This window comes from Petromyzon marinus, chromosome 28, assembly GCF_048934315.1.
Source record: "Petromyzon marinus isolate PM22_M1 ecotype Great Lakes invasive population chromosome 28, UKy_Petmar_22M1.pri1.0, whole genome shotgun sequence".
Lineage (NCBI taxonomy): Eukaryota > Metazoa > Chordata > Hyperoartia > Petromyzontiformes > Petromyzontidae > Petromyzon > Petromyzon marinus.
This window is the reverse complement of record NC_133694.1, coordinates 178853-201491: the sequence shown is the minus strand read 5'-3', so window position 1 is coordinate 201491 and position 22639 is coordinate 178853. Positions and strand designations below refer to the sequence as shown.

Here is a 22639-nt window from a genome sequence, read left to right as displayed (position 1 = left end):
AATGCGTGTGAATACGGGACGGTGGTCCTTAAAAGAGCCACATGCAGCTCCGGAGCCGCAGGTTGCCAACCCTTGGCCCATGGTATTTGCAGTAATGGTGGCTGTTGGTTCACCCGTTTTGGAGGGCGGTACCAGTGCTTTGCGGAAGGTGGTCTGTTCCAATGAAAATGGACTTGGAGCTGCACACGTTTTCATAACATTGTGCAAGTAATATTCTAAGTCGTCAAAAACAAGTAGTTATGATTGCTTTAATGAGCCAATCTTTTTAAAAGCTTCGGCGTATGCTGCTGAGAGCAAAGCGAAATTATCTGTAAACCTTACCATAATTTTTTTTTTGCTTTTCAGCCGCAATTTTACAAAAAATTAGCGTGTCAAGATCGTAGCCTTTTAGCATCACTCCTGTTCTGGGTCTGCACAGAACCCCGTTTTTAACTGCAAACACGCCCTGTATATGATCAGCATGCGCTGGTTTCTACTTCAGTTCTTCACTTCCATCCAGATCTTGTTCATGGAGAAATCTGCTTCCAGGCAGAGCAACTTGGACACTACACATATGCTTCATTGGAGACACACCACTTGTGCCACATATTTGTTTCAATTGCCACTGCCAATTATCCCTTCGCTCTAATTATAGATTCTATTGCACACGGTTCACGGGATTACCTGCAAGTCCGATACTGAAGGAAATAAAAACAAGGCAAAGCAGCTGTTTTTAAGGTGATCAAAAACAACTACAGAGCCAAACTTAAAAAAAAACTGGGATTCTGCTTTTCCATCACCAATTGGTTCAGTCTCCCCCTAAGAGCAACTTCTTAAAACGTCCTCCCACCTGGAATGTTTTATAGTTAAGACACAAACGACACCAATCTTACAGCTTGTAGGTCACAATAATTTTTTCCACAAGTCATGACAAAAAGGCTGTGATTAATCATTGGATTACGAAATCACGAAGGTCAACTTCCCTCCAGTTAATAAGAACACCTGAATAAGGACACCACAGTGAACGCACGCGCAGACGCCACTCGAATGCTACATCTCACACACACACACTCGAACTAAAAGAAAAAGACTTTTTTCGCTCAGACCAGTTGGAATGTGCCCAGGTATTACATGTGTAGCTGGATTGAGTAAGAGTGCGCTGGATTTTGAGCAAAATTGTCAATGTTTGCTGGGGTTGAGCGATTCAGGTGCCCTTGGGAACATGCCAGCTTTCCATGCCTGGGCCCTATTGCAGTCTGACCACCAAGTACCCACCACCCCTTTTTGCTTTGCCAATTAAGAGGGTCATTTTTATATGCAGATCTTGAAATTAATCACAAGATTAACAGCTAAAAATCTAATCTTGCACACCCAACTGGTCTTCGTATATAAGGCAAAATTAAAAGAAAATTGTAAACAACGTGCATTTACATGAGCTTGCGAGGAGTTTTATAATCACCGGCCCTTTTTTTGTAAAGTGAATATAATGGGAGTGCTGTTAGAAGTGCAGAAAGCAAGGAGCTTAATAATGACCTGATACCTGCACACACAATACAAACGTTGAGTGTGCACATACCCATGTTTACGTTGCACCTGAACGGTGGGAGCCAGGGCCATCACCCAGTGCGGAGAGCAGATCTTCAATGTTGGCGGTTGTTTTTTTTAAAGACAGCAACCCGCAGAATTAATGAAAGTTATCTACGTGCAGATTTTATAATTGCAACACTGCCCCCTACCCACAAAAAAATCATAGCATAGCTTTTTAGACGCACTTGAGAATGATTGAAGTAGCTAATATTTAAAGTGCTCCCATCTGCCGTTGCGACGACATGCAGAATTTCCTCCTCCTCCTTCCTCACCGGCGGGGGGGGGGGGGGTCGACTTCGCTGGACACTGACGAAGCAACCATCGTTCAGGTGCGATGTAATCCATGGGCCAGAGCCGATCGTAAACTAGTCCGCGTACCACTGGTGGTGGCAAAGATTTAGCGATATCGGTTTCTATACATGGTGAATAAAAGTGGATTCTGATAACGACGGTTATTGCATAATTAACTTTTGTTGACGATTCACTGATATCGGTACACCTCAAATGTTTCCATCTCAGGTTGTACCAACGAGTCGAATATTTGGTCTGGGCCCATGGGCTACGAGGGCGAGCGCAGCACCACAAACGCGTGGCGCGTGGCAGCGTTCGCAATGCGCCGGATGCAGCAGAAGAGAGCGAGGGTGAGCAAGCGAGTGGGCGAGGCATATGTAGGCGAGCAGCCAGCAACAGCGTAGACAGGCGAGGATTTCCTTCTTGCTGCTGCAACGCCTGGGGACCCCCTCCTCTCTATTTGTTGGTGTAAACGGCGACTGCGTTTTTATTTTTAATTAAGGTCAGGGTGGGTGGATCGGGGTGGGGGGGGGCAAAAGGGTCGGGAGGGGAAGTGCATGGGCATGAGGCATGGAATGGAACGGCAGGCAATGAATATCATGTAATATATGTAAAACAACACGTGCACAAAACATAACAAGCAACAATAATAAATGAAATGAAAACAACGCTTGGAAGAGCAAGTGACAGAACATATGAAGAGCAATGCGCCAGGTTGAATAGCCAGTCAACTACTGGAAACAGCCACTCGGGGGGGGGGGGGGGTAACAAAACAGCCACCATCAATGAGTCCCATTCATGGCCTCACACCTGCTATACAGGCCCCCCTAAACTAGTTTTCCCAGGCACAGGTGTCTCATGAGTGTGGAAATGTAAGGTGCGTTTCTGTCACAAAATGTATGGACAGGAGGGGGTGAGTCATTTGCTCAACTTGATCCCCAATGGGTAATTTCACACAACTTCAACCATACTTTTAGTTTCACTGGTATTAAGGTGAAATCGTTCGCCAGCAAAATAATCAGGAGCCAACAGCAGCAAGCAGATCAGTACAGCAAGCAGACTGGAGGACTCACAACCCAAGCTGGCAAGATGCATGGATGGTGAACAAAACAGAAAACGCAATAGGTGGGCGAGAGGGTGGAGCGTTGGAGAGAAAACAAGGGGGGCAGTGAAGAGACATGTTTGGGGTCGAGAAATTGACAGCATTCAACAGTGGGAACAAGGGCTCTCAACAGCACTGGAAATATAAGCCACGTATCTGCGAGTATCTGCACAAGGCGGCCATGTGTGGACACAGTTAAAGCCAAAGACAAGACAGTGGGTGACACACGAGACTTAGTGAGTGGAGCGCTCTGAGGTTTAACCATTTCACCTGCCACTCCCTGCGTGCATGGAAGGCGTGCGGCTCAGCAGCGCGGTCACCTAAATGAGTGCCATAGTTTTGCTTCCTTTGCACCGTCACCAAAATATCGCTGCATGAAAATCACAGCACTGTGTGACGGATTTAAACGATTCAGCAGCAAGGACGCTTTGATATTCAGCAGTAGGCAATGTCTTGTAGAATGAAGTTGGTTGGCACTTGTGGAAACTAATTGGACAATAGATGCAATTTCAAGTGCACAACATCTGACTCTTGAGTGTTTCTTTTTTAGGAAAAGGAAAATGTATTTTCAGGAAGTGGGGAGTGACCGAGATTTGCAGCAATCGGTGAAAGGGTTAATCGGTGTGAGACACTCCAGACTTTGAAGGGCGGGGGAAGGGGGCCTGGGTGCCTCCACACATCACATGGAGAAGTAGACTGCAGAGACAATGATCACAATGGAGAATGATATGTAGAGTCGAGGGGGAGGAAATTAACATTGGAAAGAGAAGGAAAACAAAAATACATGTTAGCAACAGTGTTCCATACATTAAAGTTGAGAAAATGTAAAAAGATAAATGCACATTACATCACAAATACGGGCAATGCTAATTTTTACAACCAAGTTGTTCTTCATAAGTGGCCATTCAATATTTTGGCTACATTATCCAAACATTCTAAATTGGAGTAAATATCTCTCAGCATTGTGTTCTGGCTAGTGCGTGGGGTTTTAAGCAAGTAAACGTTTCAGGGACAAAAACACATTTTTCAAGTACATAATTTTTTTTACCATTCACCATCACCCTTTCAAGAGTGTGACAGACTGAAAACGACCATTGCGGCTGTTCATGGGGTGGCAGGAGGGAGATCTGCATACAGCACTATGGAACAAATGTTACTACAAATGCCACTTCCTTTACCCCTTGTATCCATGTGAAGAGTAGGATTGTTATTATGTGATGTAATGACACCGATTTAAGAAGCTGGGTCAAGTGACTTTATTTAGACTTTATGGTTTCTGACCTGCGTATGCTTGTTGCAGGTTTAAAGTGAAACATCGTAGCTGGTTCCTAAATTTGGTTGTGAAAATTATTATTTAACTTTCCGGAGCACTGAAACGATAATTGGCATGTTAAACGCTTGTGCATAAATAATTTGTTTCGCTATGTCGGGTGGTGGATGGTTACACAACTAAAATTTGGCCAGATTATATGGCCGAACCCAAAAATCTATTATGAACCAATCAGAGGAGTTTCTGGGTGGCTTTGACGTGAGAGGCAAAACGATAAAGGGACATTGTACGGAGGAACTGTCATTACATGTGTGCGCTATGCATATATCAAGCGATAACCTGGACACCGTTGCAAATGGGATGTTCCATCTCAAGGGATTAGAATGAAAGTGTCAATAAAATCAGCACAATGCCACGCACGTGACAATGCCAAGAACATCCGAAAGGAGAAAGGGGTACTCACCTGAGTCAAATGACAAATGATTAGTAAGGCAATTTAGCTCTAAAATAGATGGCAGCAAACAGGGACAGCGCTCACAGAAGCACAAGTAAAAGACTTGTAACCTAAAGCAGTGTGAAGTGAATGGTCATCAGAACCGTGAGACGAGTGAAGTAAATGCGCAACTACAGGTGAAAAGTAGATGAGAAAACATAAGCAGAAATTTACAAACCCAATCACAAACAAAACAAGTGACAAAAACGTAAATGTAGAAAGTAACATTCAGCAGTTATCATTCACATTTGTGTTTTTAAAAATGGAAATAAACAAGTACATTGACGCCGTAAAAACATCAATTAAATTAAACATTAAAGTGCATGTAAAAACATAACGAAGTGTCATCAAATGCCAAAAAAGATATAAAAACAAGAAACAAAAGCAATGGGAAACGGGATGTATACTCACTAATGATGATGATGATTATGAGAACGATGATGGCTATCAGAATTGCCCACATCTGCAACCAAAACCAAAACGGAAAACAGCTCTGAAGCACACTTAACAACGCAAAACCTCAGACGCCCATTGCTGCTTGTTGCTCCGCAACTTGGGCTCCTTGTGCTCAGAGTAGGTTAAAACTGCGCAGACAGTAAAAACGTACATGCCATCATAACCACAAGACAGGCTGTACAAAGTGGTCACAATTATTCACGACTAAAGTCTGCGACTTTACTTGCAGTTGTATGACCCTTTTCTGTTTACATGCCAGTGAAATATACTCACCCTAAATCCATTGACGTTTCTGTAAATTTAATTTACTCTGAAGGTTTATTTTTTACAACTTTTATAATAGGAAATGTATCGAACATTGATTTATGTTTGTGCCCTTTTTTGCATAGTTTTTACTCGGGATATGTTGCTGAAACAGATACTTGCTAGTTTATTCAAATAGCACATTAAAAACCAAATTAATCGGAAAGTATATTATGTAATCGATATTTTATCAAAAAACATCAAGTGCAATTTGGTGCACCCCAAGTATTCAATGGACAATCTAAATTCCACCCGACTCCAAACTGAGATTTGCACAGTTTAGATTTGGATGCCTCCATTGTGGACGGTCACATTTTTGCAAAAGCATAAATTCAGCCAACCTGGCCGGTTGTGAAAGAGCCGTGCATTTGCTCTTTAATCCTTAATTGGAACCTCACCCCGGCAACAGAGATCTTAGTAATCTGGCACTGTGCACACTAATCTCTCCAGCGCTGCTGTTTGTCAGTGTTTTAGGTGGCGTGTCGGCCACTACCAAGCCATGGCAACGCCTTCTTAGAAGGAGCGCCGCTAATGCAGCTCCACGCTGCCGTGGCACAGAACAGTCTCAAACTAAGCAGGCCAGTGCTCAAGCGAAACCTCGCCAAAATTCTAAATCAAATAGAATCCACAAGCAAATAATTATGACCACTCGTCAAATAGTGGTTATGGCTTTTGACCACCACTCTGGTTGAGAATGTAACTTAGGAGGGTGGGATCGATCGATGGTAGCGAGCTCATTCTCTGAGCGCAAGGAGCCCCGGCCGAACAGCAGACAGCGTGGTGCTCCGTTCTCCCGGGTACTTACGAATAATAACCAGCAGGATCAGGGCACAAATGACGCCGATAATTATCATCATCTGCCAGCGCGAAATAAACAACAATACAAACACAGCTGTGTTAGCTTGCTCGCCAATACTCAGCTGTTGCCGTGTCGCCAGCTTAGTTTGTTGTCCTTTTTCTCCCAAATTATTCCAAATGCGCTTTGGATGTATTGGTGCGAGATAAAGAATCCATTCAGAAAACTCACAGAGCTCAACGCCCCATGCATTGGTCCACGGAAGAGATTTCACAGGACTTCTCCTGAAAAATCCTTCAAGTGGTCAATTTTTCCTTTATGCAGTGAGGGGCGTATTAGCCAATGTGCTCTGCCATGAGAGTCACATAACCAAATATTTTTTATTCTCAGGTGGGATTTAGCCAAATCAAGTGTACCAAAACCAAAAGTGTGTATAGTCTTTTCGTTGTTCAGTTATACCCCGAGTGAACTTGTGCCACACAGGGACAGCTGCTACTGGGGATGTCCTTTAAAATGTTTGAGATGAGATGCAATATAAGTTGCTTAATCCTGTATAAAGCACTCAGAGACGCCCCGGTATTATTATACAAGTTGCTACAATGCCTTTGATCCGTTGTTTTGCCAATTAACTAAAACAGCTGCCATATAGGTTTTTTATTTCAGTTGCACCTTCCTTTAAACCACCATGAAGTGAGCGTGAGCCAGGGGGATAGTGCGAACCTTGCAGTTCTTCCACCAGTACTTCCGCTTGAGCTTGGCAGCGCTGGTCTCAAACTGCGACGCTCCCTGCTGCAGTGCATCAGCACGATCGTCCAGCTCCGACAACTTCTGATCTCGCTCCAGAACCTTGTCCACGTTCACGCGCATGATGTCCACCACCTGTTCACCACAAGGAAAACAAAGAATCTCCAATGTAGCCTACACAGGTTGTTGGAGAAAGTACTGTCTGCAAGTACCGCTTGTCAAGGCCGGCACGGTAAACCTATGAGAGGGATATGAGAACAGTCATGGTCAATGGTAGGAGAAGTTTGCTTGCAGGGTTTTCTGCTGAAGGGGAATATTTTTATCTAGATGAATTTTGTTTAATTTAATTACATATTTGTATATTTCTCATGTGCTTAAAATTCTCATTTCTGTCTTTGGACTCGTGCCCCTTTGAATTCAACTTTCTTTTAATGTTTGCAATTAATGTTAGAGGCTTTTTACAAGTGAACATACGAGCACATGCATTCAATAACTGGCTTCATGTGAAATCCTTAAGCTGCAGTCACCATCCATGTTGTATGTCGGTAAATGGGTCACGGGACAATCGCACAACTTCTCACTCACAGTCAGTGGCAGCGACATGCAAATGGTGGTGGAAATTTTAAACGCTGACAATTTTGTTTTCAATCAAATTGCATAAAAGCACCAGTTCCGTGTGAATAATAAAAACGTGATGACATTTAAATGAGCGCTGATGAATGGAATAGCTGAAGGCAATTTTGGTTCTTTAAAATAGCAGCAAAAACAGCACAGAAATTGGGCCTCGATGGCTCTCTCTGTCGCCATGTAATTTCCATTAGCGCCAACTGTTATCCAAGCTGCGCCACTATCCATTTGCTCTCCCGAATGTCACTGCGATCACTTCTAACGCTAAGGTAGGAGGCGAAACAGTTCATTGTCTGTTTCTCCCATAGGGAGAAAACTATGATTTCCTGGTCATGGGATATAAATACAGCATTTGTATCCATATCCAACTCCACAAACACAAGCCCCACATTCTGAAAATTTGGATACAAAATGATAGCTAGCAATGTCCTCCAGGAACAAAATAATTAATTCAACTTGGAAGTGTTTGGGACTTTTTCCATTAAACGTTATTAAACCGGTGGCAATGATCATACACATTCTCACAACCATGGCCAAGCCAAAATGGGTGGTGTTTATGGGTGCTGTACAATTTTTAAATGTGCGTAGTTTTACCTGCAAGTAAAATATTGCTCCGATTTAAATTTTCTTCTTTCTCATACTTTGTTTTTAAGTTGTTGCTTATTTTTGTAACCAGGTCATTGGTGCAAATTAGACTATCCTGGTCTCTTGAGTTATCATCTGGTTAAACAAAATAAGCTTAACACTTGTTTTAAACATCCACAGTTGAAAAGTTAGGGCCGCTGCTGTGAATGACATGAATATTGTTCACATCCAGTATGGATGTGTGTAACTGTATTTGCATCGTATATTGTCACGGGTGTATATTATATTTGTGTGCATGTGCAACTTCACAGTATTGTGTATGTGCATCAATTGTGTATGTTTACATGCTAACATATGTTTAATATAGATGTGCAGGTAAAATTTGTGTGTGCATGGGCCATGTGTATTTTGGAAGTATGTATGTTGAATGTATAAATATTATTTAGTATACTTGGTGCGCACACTATTATAATTACACAGCTATTCTGAAGGTGATTGTTTCATAGAAAGTGTGCAGTAGTTTCAGAGTACGGGGCGATGTTGCTATTTGTGACAAAACACGTGGGGTCGCGAGAGTAATTGTAGATGTGCTTCTTGATTGATGCCTGACAGACATTGATTGAAGACATACGGAGTTACTAGGATTTAGTAGTGGGGAGCCAGAGTGGGTTCTCTGAGCACAGGCTGGGTACTCATCCCCAAAAGCACCACAACAAAAGCACTCCCCCACCTCCAATTGTGGACACTTGGCAGGTGAGCAAATGCATCTACCCTCATTAGAAAAAAACTTACTTAAAATAAAATGTATAAGGTTCTCTCAGCCTGCGCTTGCGAAAGTGCTTGCAATGAATGTCGAGAGCGATTATGCTTTAGCTCTGTCTGTCCATGATGGATGGAGTCCCTCCCCCCCACCATCAGTGGGGGGGTGTGCAGACTTTCCCCCGACAGCTACCCCCCCCCCCCCGACAGCTATCGGTTTTGTATGCTACGAATCAAAATAAATCACGATTACAGAATCCATTTCTACGTATTTTCATTAATTGCTTATTTATTTTATTAGGAATAGATAAGATTTTTCAGTTAGACCACAATGAGCTAACCAAATTAATGTTGTGAAATCTTCTACCACTCTACATAGCCAAACAAATTAAATTATCGCGTGTACAAGCAATTAACGCACCAATTATTATTGTTTCAACTCACCGATAACTCAATAGCCATAAGACGTCAAACTTCGCTTGAAACTACATCAAGCATTTTCAGGAAAATCTAGAAAGTCAGTCTCTTTTAAAAGCATTAAAGTAGCATATGTGGCTATTGAAAAGCTACATTAATTATGCATATAGAATTACATAAAGCAAACCTAGAGACAAATGTTTGCAGAAACTCCAAGGCTCCTCGGAATTATACCTTCCCTTCAAGAGCATCTCAAATCAAAATACAGCATAATAAATGTATTGAATGAAGGTTAGTGGAAAACAATTGACTATTAAAGAAATTCATTCAAAACAAGGACATTTCAAATGAATAAAAATTACAAACTTTGCTGGGTGGGCCCACTTGCCACTCAAACCCCCCCTTCAACTTTGTGTGCATTAAATATGTATGGCCTCAAACCACTGTGAGCAAAGGGTCAACACCTTAGGTGGTTGTGGGAAGTGCTGGCATTTATTATTATTTTATTATTATTATAATTACTAAGCGTGTTTACCCAGGAAAGTCTCAATGAGTCTCAAGACTTTTTCAGGATGGTCTGCCAAGTTGTCACAGTGAGGGAAATATTGCTTCGCGTACTGCGAATTAGGTGCCGACAGTCCTTGACTTACGAACACCAGAATTACAAACATCCGCATGTACAAACCAGCTCCCATCGGACTTGCAAATGCAAACTCGCACTGGCAAACTGAACCGAGGAACTTATTTGTTCAGTGTAGCGATCTTCTGCGAGATTAAATGAGCTACAGCCTCTGGCTGGGAGCGAGTGTTTGTGTGAGCGCGCACGTGTGTGCATGCGCGTGCCCCCCTGTGTATGTGGGGAGTGGTAGTGCAATGGTTAGCACACTGCGCTACCAACTTGACGACATGAGTTCGATTCCCACTCACAACCGACAGTGACGATTATCTGAATTGGTCCTAGGCCTTCCTTATGTCGATTCAGCCTCAAATGAGTACCTGGTGCAGTGTGTAAACATCACCCCTGGGGTGTCAAAGGTGGCCGGGCATGGTGCTGACTACCCACCCCCTCGTGTCCCGTGCCGGCCTTCATAGGTGCTGCTCGCTAAGGAGCACTTGTTAAAAAAAAGTCTGTTTCGGCTATCCAAGGGATCTGTCTATGTTCCGTGCGTGTCGCCCCCGCTGTGTGTGTGCAATTGTGAAGGCTCATTACGCCCGTTCTGACAAGCTAGCATCAGAACTTAAGTTAAGTGAAAATATATTTTTTACGTTACTTCATTTTACGTACATTATTGTGTTCCAACTTACAAACTGTTCAAGTTACGAACGGGTCTGAGGAACGGAACTCGTTGGTAAGTTGAGGACTGCCCGTAATATGCACATAATTTATCAGCATTGGGATGTTTGGCCAATACCATTTTATTTTTTTAGCTTGGAAGAAACAGGAGCATCTGGAGGAGCCCATGCAGAACAGAGGGATAACATAGAAACTTCACAGAAATAGTGTGACCACTGCACCACCCATTTACCCCACCAATATCATCTTGAGGATAATAGAGATGAGCGTAACTGACCCATGCGCTCCACGGGAAAGCATCAGGCTTTAAATATTAAATGTACAGCTGAAAAGACTGTCTAGAAGGTCAGTGTGGATTATCAAAAAGATGGTGCAGCGCCCAGGCTATTTTTTGATATGGAGGGCATACTTTTTTGTATTTCCTTGATCCGATGCAATTACAAAGGGGTACAGACAAGATATACACTTACCCTACTGTGAAGCTGTGAAGGAAGCAGGCCTAGCGTTGGAAAAACTGTTTTCAAAGTTGCGTTTGATCTTTAACACAAAGAGACTTCCACACTTACTGGAAGGATATAAAGTGAAGCTGATTTATTTGAATGGCAAATTGTGAAACCCAAGAGGGTTAGAGTGAAACAATGGAGCAATGAGATCGTGACAAACCCTAACCCACGGAAGCATTCGTTAAATGTTGTTAGAAATGACAACACAGATTAGATAATACACTAAGCCTTTCTGACCAATTAAAATATTCGCAGTGATTCTGCAAGGCAAGGTAAGTTTTTCTGGGTCAAGGGCACAATAAGGATCTCACCAATCACATCTCTCACTCACATACCGTGTTTTCCATACACTTGTGGGAAGAGACAAATGATTGCAAGCAACAAAATCCGGTAAAGCACAGAAAAAAATTATTACATCTACAAAAGTGAGCAGAGCGAGTCGCCCCTTCTCACCTCGTCCACTTGAGCCTGAGTCTGCTGCAGCCGCTTGTTGCTCGTGAGGTTGGGGGGCTGTCCCCCCGCGGGTCCTCCCGCCGCAGCTCCCGGGGCTCCTGGGGCAGACCTGAGGCCGAGAAGCGGTGGACAAGGAGGCACGTGAGGGGTGGGGGGGGACAAACAGCAGAGGCGGAGCGGTCAGCCACTTGATCACATCGCCGCCTCATGGCTTCCTGGGGCCTTAGCAGAGAAACTTCAAGCAAGCCAAAACCAGTTCATATCTTGGGTGGAGCACCCAGTTCCTGCTTCAATGCACTTGATAGAATTTGGAGTAAAAGCAGTCAGGGTAATTGATGAGCCAGTACTTACCGATTCACTAGCTCACCAGTGGTCAGTCGCCTCCTTATCACTCCTATATCACTACTTTCAGGGCTCCTTGCCCGGTGAACTTAATTCGTCAAATTCTTCACTGATGTTGAATTGCTATGTACTCAGGCCCTTGGACTTCACAGCAAACCTGTGTTTCGTGTGATACATCCAATCTCAACTACAGCGGAATCAACTAAATATGATACATTTATTTGCGGTGTTGTGATGAAACAAACCAGACAAAGAAAAAAACACACAAATAATATGCTACTTGCATGGTTTTATGACAATGATTTGTGTTATGTATTATACATTACCTGGTAAGACAAAAATTGAGTTAAATTTTGTGTTGAACTAGGACCAACGTCTAATCTTTACCTATAAAATGACGCAGTTTACGAGCATTGCTTTCAGAAAGTCTGACTGCTGATGAGCCACTGAAATACAGTAATACCTCGGTTAACGAGTCCTCTGGGAATGAAGCCCCTATATCATGAAGCAAGCCGAGGAGGGTCACTTCGCCACCCTATTTATCCAAAATCCAAAAATTTAAAACATATCTTGAGAAAATATAAAAATCGATTCAAAAGAGCAAAGTTGTAAACGCTGTAAGTGTCTTGTAAACACAACCTAGTGGGGGTTTGGTTACTGTACATTATCAGCAGTCAATCAGCCAAGAGCTGAGTCTCCCTCATTTGGCACAACCAGCAGCGCGCTTCCCCAGTCTTCCCTCGCCCATCCTCCACGGTGGCGAGATGTATACAGTAGCTTGTGGGGTTCGATCTCAACCCTGACGCCTGTATATTTAGAGTTTAGATGTTCTCCCCGTGGTTGTATGGATTTTTCTCCAGGTCCTCCAGTTTTACCCTCCACATTTATAAACATGCGTTTAGAGTATTTGGCTGCCATAAAATTCGACATAAGTCACTTCGTTGTGATCGTGTTTTTGCAGTGTCAAAGTGATTGTACTACCCCTATTGTCATCAAAACGACCATCTAGTGCTAGTATCCTTACTGGGCAAGAAGTGCAGCATAAATAAAGCGGTTTGGAAATTACAATGCAGATCATAAACAGGGTAGAGGCGGGAGAGATTAAATGCGACAGCGCGTTTTTTATGGTTGGGGCAATGCAACTTAAAAACCATTTTAAACCAAGCAGACAGAGTGAAGGCTGCTGTGCAGCAATGTGTTCCTAATGACCGCATTCTATGAAGTCCTGGAACGAATCCCAATGCCTCTCACGTTATATCTACCTCTGGTAACGATGTTTCTGATAACGGAGTAACATCATGGAAGGCATCTACTTCGTTAACAGAGGAATTATGGTATAGGAAGTATGCGTATTGTCTGTGGGCAAAGAAAACTATATGAAGATTGCAGTTAAAACATCAACACGCTAAACACCCGTTGCTTATGACATAAGTGCAATAATTTACTCCCCATCCAGCTACTTCAGAAATGTTAATGATACCACGGTTGTGATTCAACTCAAGTATCAATTAGTTCTGTCTTATTTAAGCACCAATATATCCCCACCTCTAACAAATCAGAATATCTACTTTTAAGTTTTTGTTCACTCTTAGGTACTGTCAATGACAGCGCCACGGCGACACAATGGTAGAAATTGCCGCTTACCGTGGCACCAATACCGACAGCCTCCGTTCAGGGGGATGTGCACTCTCCCACCCCCACTACAGCCTCTGTCACCCACCCACACGTGGACTCAGGCTCGCTCAATGAAAACACCACGCTCAACTGGCCATTTCACATTCTATGACGCACACTGGCGGCACATTCCAGCTTGTTTATTCTATTGTTGTTGCTACCGCTGTCAGGATTATATTACAGCATTGTAATGATGACTTATTATTTTTGTATTACCAACATTGCTGCTGTCTTCGTGGCTTATTTGTATTATTAATCCACTATAATCGTAAAAATGAATACAATCCATGACGTGTGTGTAGTCAGCAGGGTCGCGCAGGGGGAATACTTGTGCCTCAGAAAGAAGGACCCGAGTTCAACCACCAACTTTGGAACCTTTCTGTTTGGAGTTTGTATGTTCTCCCCCTGTTCTACAAAATGTTATTTGGGTTCTCAGATTTGCTTCCATAGCTTAAAACACACTGGAACTTGTTTTGGACACATTCAAATGCAGGACCTTCCTGCAAGAGATTCTGAAACTTAACTAGGCTATTCTGGATTTAAAAATATATATAGTCAACAGCACTAAAGCTCAGTTACAGACGGCTCAACAGTCAGGCCCATGACTCGGTGCAAATCCAAAATGCAGCATAAACACCTGGTCATACTTCATCACCAGGGGGAAGCCACCCATGAGCTGCATCAACGGACCAAGGTGATTGTAGTGTACAATTTCGTATCCGTCAAGCATCTAAGGTTCCAGAAGCTTAAATATATTTTAAAAACTATTTTAATATCAGATGTTTGGAGTGTTTGCCACAAGCCAATGAGCTGCAGTACTACACGTAGGCATTCGCAACCAATATCATCCATAATAGAGGTTTTTGGGTTAGATCGCGTAAATATATAAATGTGTCGTTAAAACCCATCACCACCCGACACAGCCAACTAGTAAGGGTTGTCACGTAAACAGAACATGTCAATTCGTCACTAATACAGCACACCGGTGTGTTGGAGAGCTAAGCCTTGGCTCTGTTCTGTTTATGTGACAACCCTTACTAGTTGGCTGTGTCGGGTGGTAGCGGGTTTTAACGACACATTTATATATTTACGCGATATAACCCAAAAACCACTATTATGAGCTTCATTACCACTGATAATTCCATCTGCTGCACCTGCATCCGCGTGACCTGTGACAGGCCCATCGCCAAGCCATAGTTACAACTAATGTTTTGTGAGAACCAGTAAACCAGTGACCATTTTCACAATCGGCTAGAGGTTGATTAAGTCCGGAACCAGTAATCATTTTCAGTGGAAATTTCGTAATGAATTCACTCTGACACATGCGAACGTATAAATGGCACGGCGGCCTTAGTAACTACGTAATACATTTTGCCCTCTATCCTCAGTTAAAAAAGAAAGGTGAAACTCCGTAATGGCTTGCGGAAGAGCGTCCACTAGAGGGAGTGCTAGAGCTTATTTGGTCTATTCTCCAACGCCCATTACACACAAAGTGCTTGCCACAAGTGAACCACAATACCTTGCTGATCTCGTCAAGGAGCATAAACCATCACGCAAACCTCAGTCATCCTCGCAGCGGATTCTGGCCTAAAAATCGAACAAAGACAGTCACTGCATCGCACGCTTTTAGATGCGCTTCTGCAGCTATCTGGAATGCTCTTCATTCCAATATTAAGAAGCCACTGGAGCCAAGAACTTTTTTTATTTAAATTTAAAACTAATTTCTTTGCAACTGCTTGTGTTTAGTTTGTTGTCCTTCCCCCGCATCTCCGATTCGCATGGTTGGTTACGTACGGTGTGAAAGAAGTTAAAAATACAAATGCCGACTAGATGTCTTGGAAGAGGTGAGCTTATCAACCACTTTACCCCACGATATTGGGACCTGCTGACCTGAAAACCGTGGTGTATCCATTTACAGTGATGGGTGGGCAGAGGGCAGGGATATTTAAGAAACTTGCACCGTTTCAACTGCTACACTGGGAAGAGAAGTACAGCGCGAAAACCGTTGAACCATTGTGGGAGCTCCCGTCGTTTATCAGTTAAAAAGGCAAACGTATGATGTTCATTGCTAAATATTTCTCTGTGTGGCAAAATAATAGTTGTTTGTTCATGCAATTACCAGTTATGCAAAAACATTTTAACCCAAGTTACAATGCTCAGCATAAACTTTACAGTGAAATTTTCGAACAATTGAAATGCACCCATTCATATTTCACTCATTAAAATTTGAGACCTTAATAAAATCTAATTTCACATTCTTGGCAGGGTTTATTCAAATTACAAATCATTCTGTAAATTTTTACTTGAAAATTATCAAAGTAACACTCGAAATATAAAGTGCATTTACATTATTTACTTCAAAGGTAACTGGATTTAATTAGTTTAACACGTAGGCTTTCGCGACCAATATTATTCATAATAAATATTTTTGGGTTAGATCGCGTTAGTTATAAATGTGTCGTAACCCTCCACCACCCGACACGGCCAATCAGCAAAAGTGCGGCTTGTAAGCGTATTATACTGGTAGGAAACGTAGTGGACTGCAAGCCCAACCGGGATTAATTCACAGGAGGCAGGGGATTAATTGTGTATGTCTGTGGATGTCTGTCCACGTGTATCCGAACACCCGGATATATAACAAATGCGATCCTAGTGGGCATTACTGGTAGGAAACGTAGTGGACTGGAAGCCCAACCGGGATTAATTCACAGGAGGCAGGGGATTAATTGTGTATGTCTGTGGATGTGTGTCCACGTGTATCCGGACACCCAGATAAAATGGGAGGGGTGGGGCTGGGTGGAGAGGGGAGGGTGGGGAGGGGCTGGGTGGGGAGGATGGGGCTGGGTGGGGCTGGGTGGGGAGGGGCTGGTCACCCCGTGGTGCTCTTATAAAACTCAACGTTTAACCTACTCATACCGGCTTGTGCCCGCCCTCAAAGTTGGCATATTTGCGGAATACACCACGCCGCCGTTGTCCCTGGCCATTAACCGAGCAACCCAACGTTCCTACCAGCTCCCTCCGCAGGAATATTTAAATAATACATATTACAATTCCTTATAGGGGAAACACATACTAATTAACAGATTACCTACGTAGCATAATCACAATAAAACACATTACAACTAATTACTAATCTACAACTCATTACTAATCATAACCATTGACTGATTACCAATCGATTATATAATTACAATACCCCCTCTCCGCCTCAAATCACTGCACCTGAATGAGTTAAACGATGACGTCACCCTGCTGCTCTATTTCAGACCGGGAGCAAGTGAGGGCTTTACCATTCTGGCAAATTGCCCGATGATGCTGGATGTAATTACCAGCGAAACGTCGTACTCAAACTGTAAATGTTGTGGATTCACTCTTCAACACACCTGTGGGCTAAAGTAGTGAACTATTTGTCTTTTGTCAATGTGACACTTTTTTGCTGATTGGCCATGTCGGGTGGTGGAGGGTTACGACACATTTATAAATAACGCGATCTAACCCAAAAACCTTTATGGGTTTAATTAATTCCTGCCCGTTTTATAAACGAAGATTACAAATGTCACCTGTGGTCTAAATAAAACGAGCAGGACAAAGCCTCAAATTGTCGATTGACGACATGCAGTCATGACAATTTGTGGTAATTTCGGAGTGCTAATCCCTGAATGAATGCATTAGAATCGTTCAGTCCGTGCAGCGAGGTGAAGATTTCCCACTAGTCCACCTATATCAACCAATCACAGGCCACACACTGCACGGCGCTCAAACCAGGGGAAAGGTGCTCACCTTGGAGTGGGGAAAATGTATAAAGCTGAGAAAGAGCTGAGTGCAAGGGTTTAAGAACATCCTGCCAGCACTGGTCATGTTAAATATTTTCTTAAGACTCTTGAAATAAAATGAATTTGATTCCTTGTTCCTTGTATGTTTATGTTAACAACGGGGTGTTGATCGTTTTTTATTTCGCATCAGAGTTCAAATTTTGCCAAAATTGAGAAGCCACCAGCACCACCTAGTGGGGCGGCCGTGTGTCTTCTTGCTGTGCAGCTCCGTGGAGCCTTTTCCCTCCAACTTCTCTCCATTCGTCTCTCATTGCTTGATTTTTAGCTCTCTTACCTTACTTCACAAATTGTTTGCTTTCTTTTAAAAAAAACTCAGAAATCATCACCTCAAGTGCAGTAAAACATTGCATTATTATTGTAGTGATTCGGTTTTTATGAATTTCATGAAGGTTACATTTTTTGCATGCCAAATACATTAAATAGAATCCCACATCCCTAATGCATATGAAAATATCTAGCGACTTCTGTTACCAGCAGGTTCCTGCTGTTTGGAAGAACTTGGTATTCCTCATGACCATATGGTCCCAGAGGCAGGTGGTTACTCAGTGAGCAAAGCTGATGCAACTTCATAAAGTCATCTTGATAATGAGCAACCACGACTGAAGCACAAGTATTCTGACAACACTAATCCGAGTGTCGTCAACGGCACCAACAACAAAATATAATTCTAGATTTAAAGCTTTCGTGACTGCTAGGATCCATACTCTTTGGTTATATTGGGTAAAGTCACGTAGGTAAAAAATAAAATAACAAAAATCACGACGTTTCGGCCACAACACAAGCGGCCTTCATCAGGTGAAGGGACGAGACTGTCTGGAGGACAGCGCTGGAGTGAAAAAAAAAGAAGCCACGCGCATATCACGACCTTTAGCTTAAAGGTCGTGATCTGCGCATGGCTTCTTTTCGTCGTGATTTTTGTTATTTTATTTTTTACCTACGTGACTTTACCCAATAGAACCAAAGAACAAAATATAAGTTCAAAAGCAATGGACAATGAGTGGGTGATCACATGAAAGCCGGATGCCCATTTAATCCAATTGATTAATACTCACAAAACAGCGCAGTCTCCTTTTGAATGATTACCTGCAACATGTGGTTTCTTGGTTAAAGCAAAATATACAAATGGAATGCACATTACATAAAGCAATAGAATTCTAATAAATGAGCACCATCACAATTGTTATGCAATCTTGATGCCAGGATGTGCAACGAGTTGAGATGAACCACAGTAAAATATATTCTCAAGCTTCTTACATCAGACCATGGGAATTAAAGCCCACAGAAAACGTTTAAGTGGATCTAAACTTTGGCATGTGAATATCTCTACATTCAAGGGAAATTTCTGCACCCATCACATGTGCAGAGAACATACAACCGTCCATAATTAAAACCCTGTAACACACACTGAAAAAAAATGCGATTATGACCATCTATTTATAGTCAGCACCATCTCCCAGAGTCATAATGATGGCATGACTGCTACCTTATGCAAACTGGAGAAGTGGGGTATTTATTATCATGAAAGCAGCTCGACTCTTTCCACTGCACTCAAGATTACTGCTTCTGAGCCTCTGTTGACACTCGCTAATCTAAGGGATGCAGTTCTAAAAATTATTTTGGGCATTTTGGCCCAGGATAGTTTTTAGAACTGCAATAAGCAACTGAAAATAATAACCCATGCATTTATTTTCCTATTCATGTACTTAACTAGTTAGATTATTCTGCCAAGGGGGGAAATATGTGGGTAAACTGGCAGTGTCACATGCTTCTATGAATAATTATCCACACCCTGACGGGCATAGTTGAAATAAAGTCACAGCTACACACACATGCCTAAAGCATATCTGCACCTATTCACACCCACTTCAATCTGCGGTGAAACTTGCCACAGTCAATATGTATTTACATCTGATCGAGTAATTTTACATTTGAGTAACTTTGGGTGGCAGGGTGATGCAGTGCTAACACGTGTGCCTCACTGCAAGGCGCATGGGTTCGATTCCAGACCCGGCTACCTTTCTGTGTGGATTTTGCATTATGGGTTTGCCTCGTGTTCTCAACTTTTCTCCCATCGCTAAAATACATACAATGGCACGTGTACGAGCCAACTCAACGTGTTCTCGCCTTATTTAAATGCAGCGAACGATGACAGGCGACTTTTAAGAGGGCTCTGGTCACAGGCAACTTAAGCCCCAGTGTGCTGGCTGTAATTCAAAAAGTCAGTTATTTCCCGCTCATATAAGCACCGAGGTAGTAATAATTTCCTATATGCAACCCTGAACCAGTGGACGAATGCCGCATAACTATAGAGGGGGCGAGTCAATCACTGCATACTTCCCCACAAAGTGGTAGCTATTTTATTGAGCACCAGAGATGATGAGCTATTGTTTCATCCATACTGTTTTGAACCACCATATTGTAGGTGACCTCACTTCTGTTTCTTCCCTCGCACGACTCCGTTTTATAATTCCCTCCCATCGTCTACTTTCTCAAACTAATATAACCTTCAATTCTAGATTTAAAGCTTTCGTGACTACTAGGATCCATACTCTTTGGTTCTATTGGGTAAAGTCACGTAGGTAAAAACATAACCTTGCTCAAATCAAGAAACGTGTCTACGCTTATCGATTAAAACGGACGAAACTGTTTTTCTGGCCGCTTGGCTTATGAGTTTGTGCTTAAGTAACTGCAACAAACAGGATTTGCCAACAGCAACCTTTTGATGAGAGCCGCTCACTCTACCGCTAAGCTTCCTGACCTTGTCCTCTCACGCAACAATGTGGCACACGGTCAGGAGGACCTCTGTATGTCAGCAGGTGAAAGTCCCATCACCCGGGCATCGCTAACCTAATTCCTCTATCCCAGAGCCACCCTCTATTCACACTGGTGTGGTTTGCGCTGCTTTCCGGAAGAAAAAAAACCACACACGCACCCCCACGCGATGATGTCATGACATGTTCACGTCAGCAGTGGCGAGCAGGAGGGAGGCGGGCACGTCCGCCCCCAACATTATCAATCAATGTCTTTTTTTAGCAGCGGCTCGGGGCACAAGAACGCTACAATGCAATTGCTATTGTTTTGAAAGCGACGACTCTGCTCCAATAACCACCGTTCATTGTTTGCGACACGAGCTCCGGCGAGTAAAATGTAGATGATCAAACAACGACTGGTTCTCTCGTGAGCTCGGTGACAAGCGGCGAGGGACGACCTCACATTTGCGATAAAAGGCATCCGAATTGGGGTTCAGGTCTCGTCACGCGGACGAGGCTCTTAGGTTATAGGACAGTATTATTATTAACATCACGTAACCCGATGTTAATAATCACCCAGAAAATCATCAATGGATAATATTTAGTTCTTTACACCTCATCGTTAGGCAGGGTGTTAAAACTTACCACGTAGTTTAGTCATATTGTATGGATATAACCAAGTGCACCCTTGCAAAAAATGCAATGCTCTTTCATATCCCTGGTTATGTAGGCCTAGCGAGGAAAGTAGAGTACAGAGAGAAGAAAAACTCGGGCACCGTGAGAGGAACTATCATGCGCCGCACAAATGATGCGGTGGGACTTACCATGCAGCGGTGGCTCGCAATTGAAGACCCTACGCGTCTCTGGGAAATATATGACCCCCACCCCCTCCCTGTATACCGCCGTAGTTTCCTTCATCAATCGCATAATTTCATCATGGTAAAGGCGTGTGATGCCTCCGCACATTGCTGCCAACGCTCTATACCCTCCGCAAGATCCTACGGCTGCTGCACAGGTTGACAAACACATCTTTTCGCTTCATTAGCAACTGCACGGACTTCAAATTCACCATCAGATTCGACCTTATTGCATGTTGGTGACGTCTTTACAAACTTACCACGTACACATTAGTTAGTGCAATCACGTTAATAGTTCTGGTTCGGTTTATTTTGATAACAAAAGTTCATTTTCGATAGGGAACCTGTGGGTGTGATACGACCACTAAATGATTGCTTGCTGAAATGATTGAGGCGGTGCTCATTTCCTGTTTACAGCTCTGAGCCGGTGGTGCGAATTTCACATTCCTTTGACAGCTGCGTGTATCCGGAGGAAAACCACTGTTGACTTGCCCCATGGGCTGAGTCAACCCCTACGTCCAAACAGAATTCGAATTTGCAACCTTCCGATTTCCGCTTTCAATACCGCTGAGCTGCAGCAAAACACCACCGCGGCTAGTCTCCTCACAAACGCATTAAGAAGTTCAGGCTTGAAAACGATTAAACACACCAAAAAGAATACTGTGAACATTTTAAAACAGCGCCCGCCAAATCGTGGTCGATTCGCGACAACCCCTATCCCGCACAGCCCTCGGCGCCTCCCGCGGGCAGGAGCGACAGGAAAAACGTCAGGCTTCAGCCGAAGCTAGGCCTTACGGAAATATCGCGGCGCGTCTTAGCTGCAGTGCTAGCCTCCCGCACGGCGCGAGCGACTTGGCTAGCGCTGGCAACGCCGTGTTTGGTGGCTTGTTTTTGATTCTCGGCGCGTACGTACATGATTCCGTGCTGCGATGGGCGACGGCGGCGACTAGGGAAGACGAGGAACTGCACTGGGCGGGGAGACTCAATCAATATGGCCGCGATGGCGGTCACGTCACTGCATCCGGGTCCCCCGCCCTGGGTGGGGGGGGGCTCCCGATGACCACTTCCTGACGACAAATATTTACTGTACAGTCACAGGCGACGTTTCGGGCAATCGCCATTCATAGCAAATAGAGAGAGCAGAGCGATAGTGGATACCAATTGTGGTCTGCGCTTTACACTGGATAGGAATTACATTTTAAAAAAAATGTGAAGCGGAGCTTTGAGCCAGCCAAACCGTGACTAAAATATATAGACCCGAAAGCTTTGCTCGCCCAAAAGGGTAGCTAGGAAAGCTAAAAACCAGCTGTCCCGTCCGCCCCGCTTCAACAGTCGTGAAACTATACTCTTTGGTTCTATTGGGTAAAGTCACGTAGGTAAAAAATAAAATAACAAAAATCACGACGTTTCGGCCACAACACAAGCGGCCTTCATCAGGTGAAGGGACGAGACTGTCTGGAGGACAGCGCTGGAGTGAAAAAAGCCACGCTTAGATCACGACCTTTAAGCTGCGTGAGAAGAAAC

General features: G+C 43.4%; 1 protein-coding gene across 2 annotated transcripts; it reads right to left on the bottom strand.

The window, feature by feature from the left end:
• Window positions 1-2342: 2342 nt before the first annotated feature.
• LOC116946836 (vesicle-associated membrane protein 1-like) lies at window positions 2343-22165 on the bottom strand. 2 transcript variants are annotated; one of them, XM_032962016.2, is made up of 5 exons: window positions 22029-22165; window positions 11660-11768; window positions 6998-7156; window positions 6287-6338; window positions 2343-3655 (listed from the first exon to the last, which is right to left on the bottom strand). In XM_032962016.2, coding segments are annotated over exons 1-5 (339 nt in total). In that variant the 5' UTR covers window positions 22031-22165; the 3' UTR covers window positions 2343-3638. The 2 variants fall into 2 exon arrangements, with proteins under 2 accessions (XP_032817907.1, XP_032817906.1); XM_032962015.1 differs by lacking the exon at window positions 2343-3655 and having other exon boundaries at window positions 5568-6338.
• Between the last annotated feature and the right edge of the window lie 474 nt (window positions 22166-22639).

What these genes read in the sequence shown, in the direction of transcription:
- LOC116946836 (XM_032962015.1), bottom strand. An exon ending in CTCAGGCTCAAGTGGACGAG is followed by an intron (nt 7,157 to 11,659) that starts GTGAGAAGGGGC and finishes TGTGGTGAACAG; the next exon opens with GTGGTGGACATCATGCGCGT. An exon ending in ACTGGTGGAAGAACTGCAAG is followed by an intron (nt 6,339 to 6,997) that starts GTTCGCACTATC and finishes TCGCGCTGGCAG; the next exon opens with ATGATGATAATTATCGGCGT.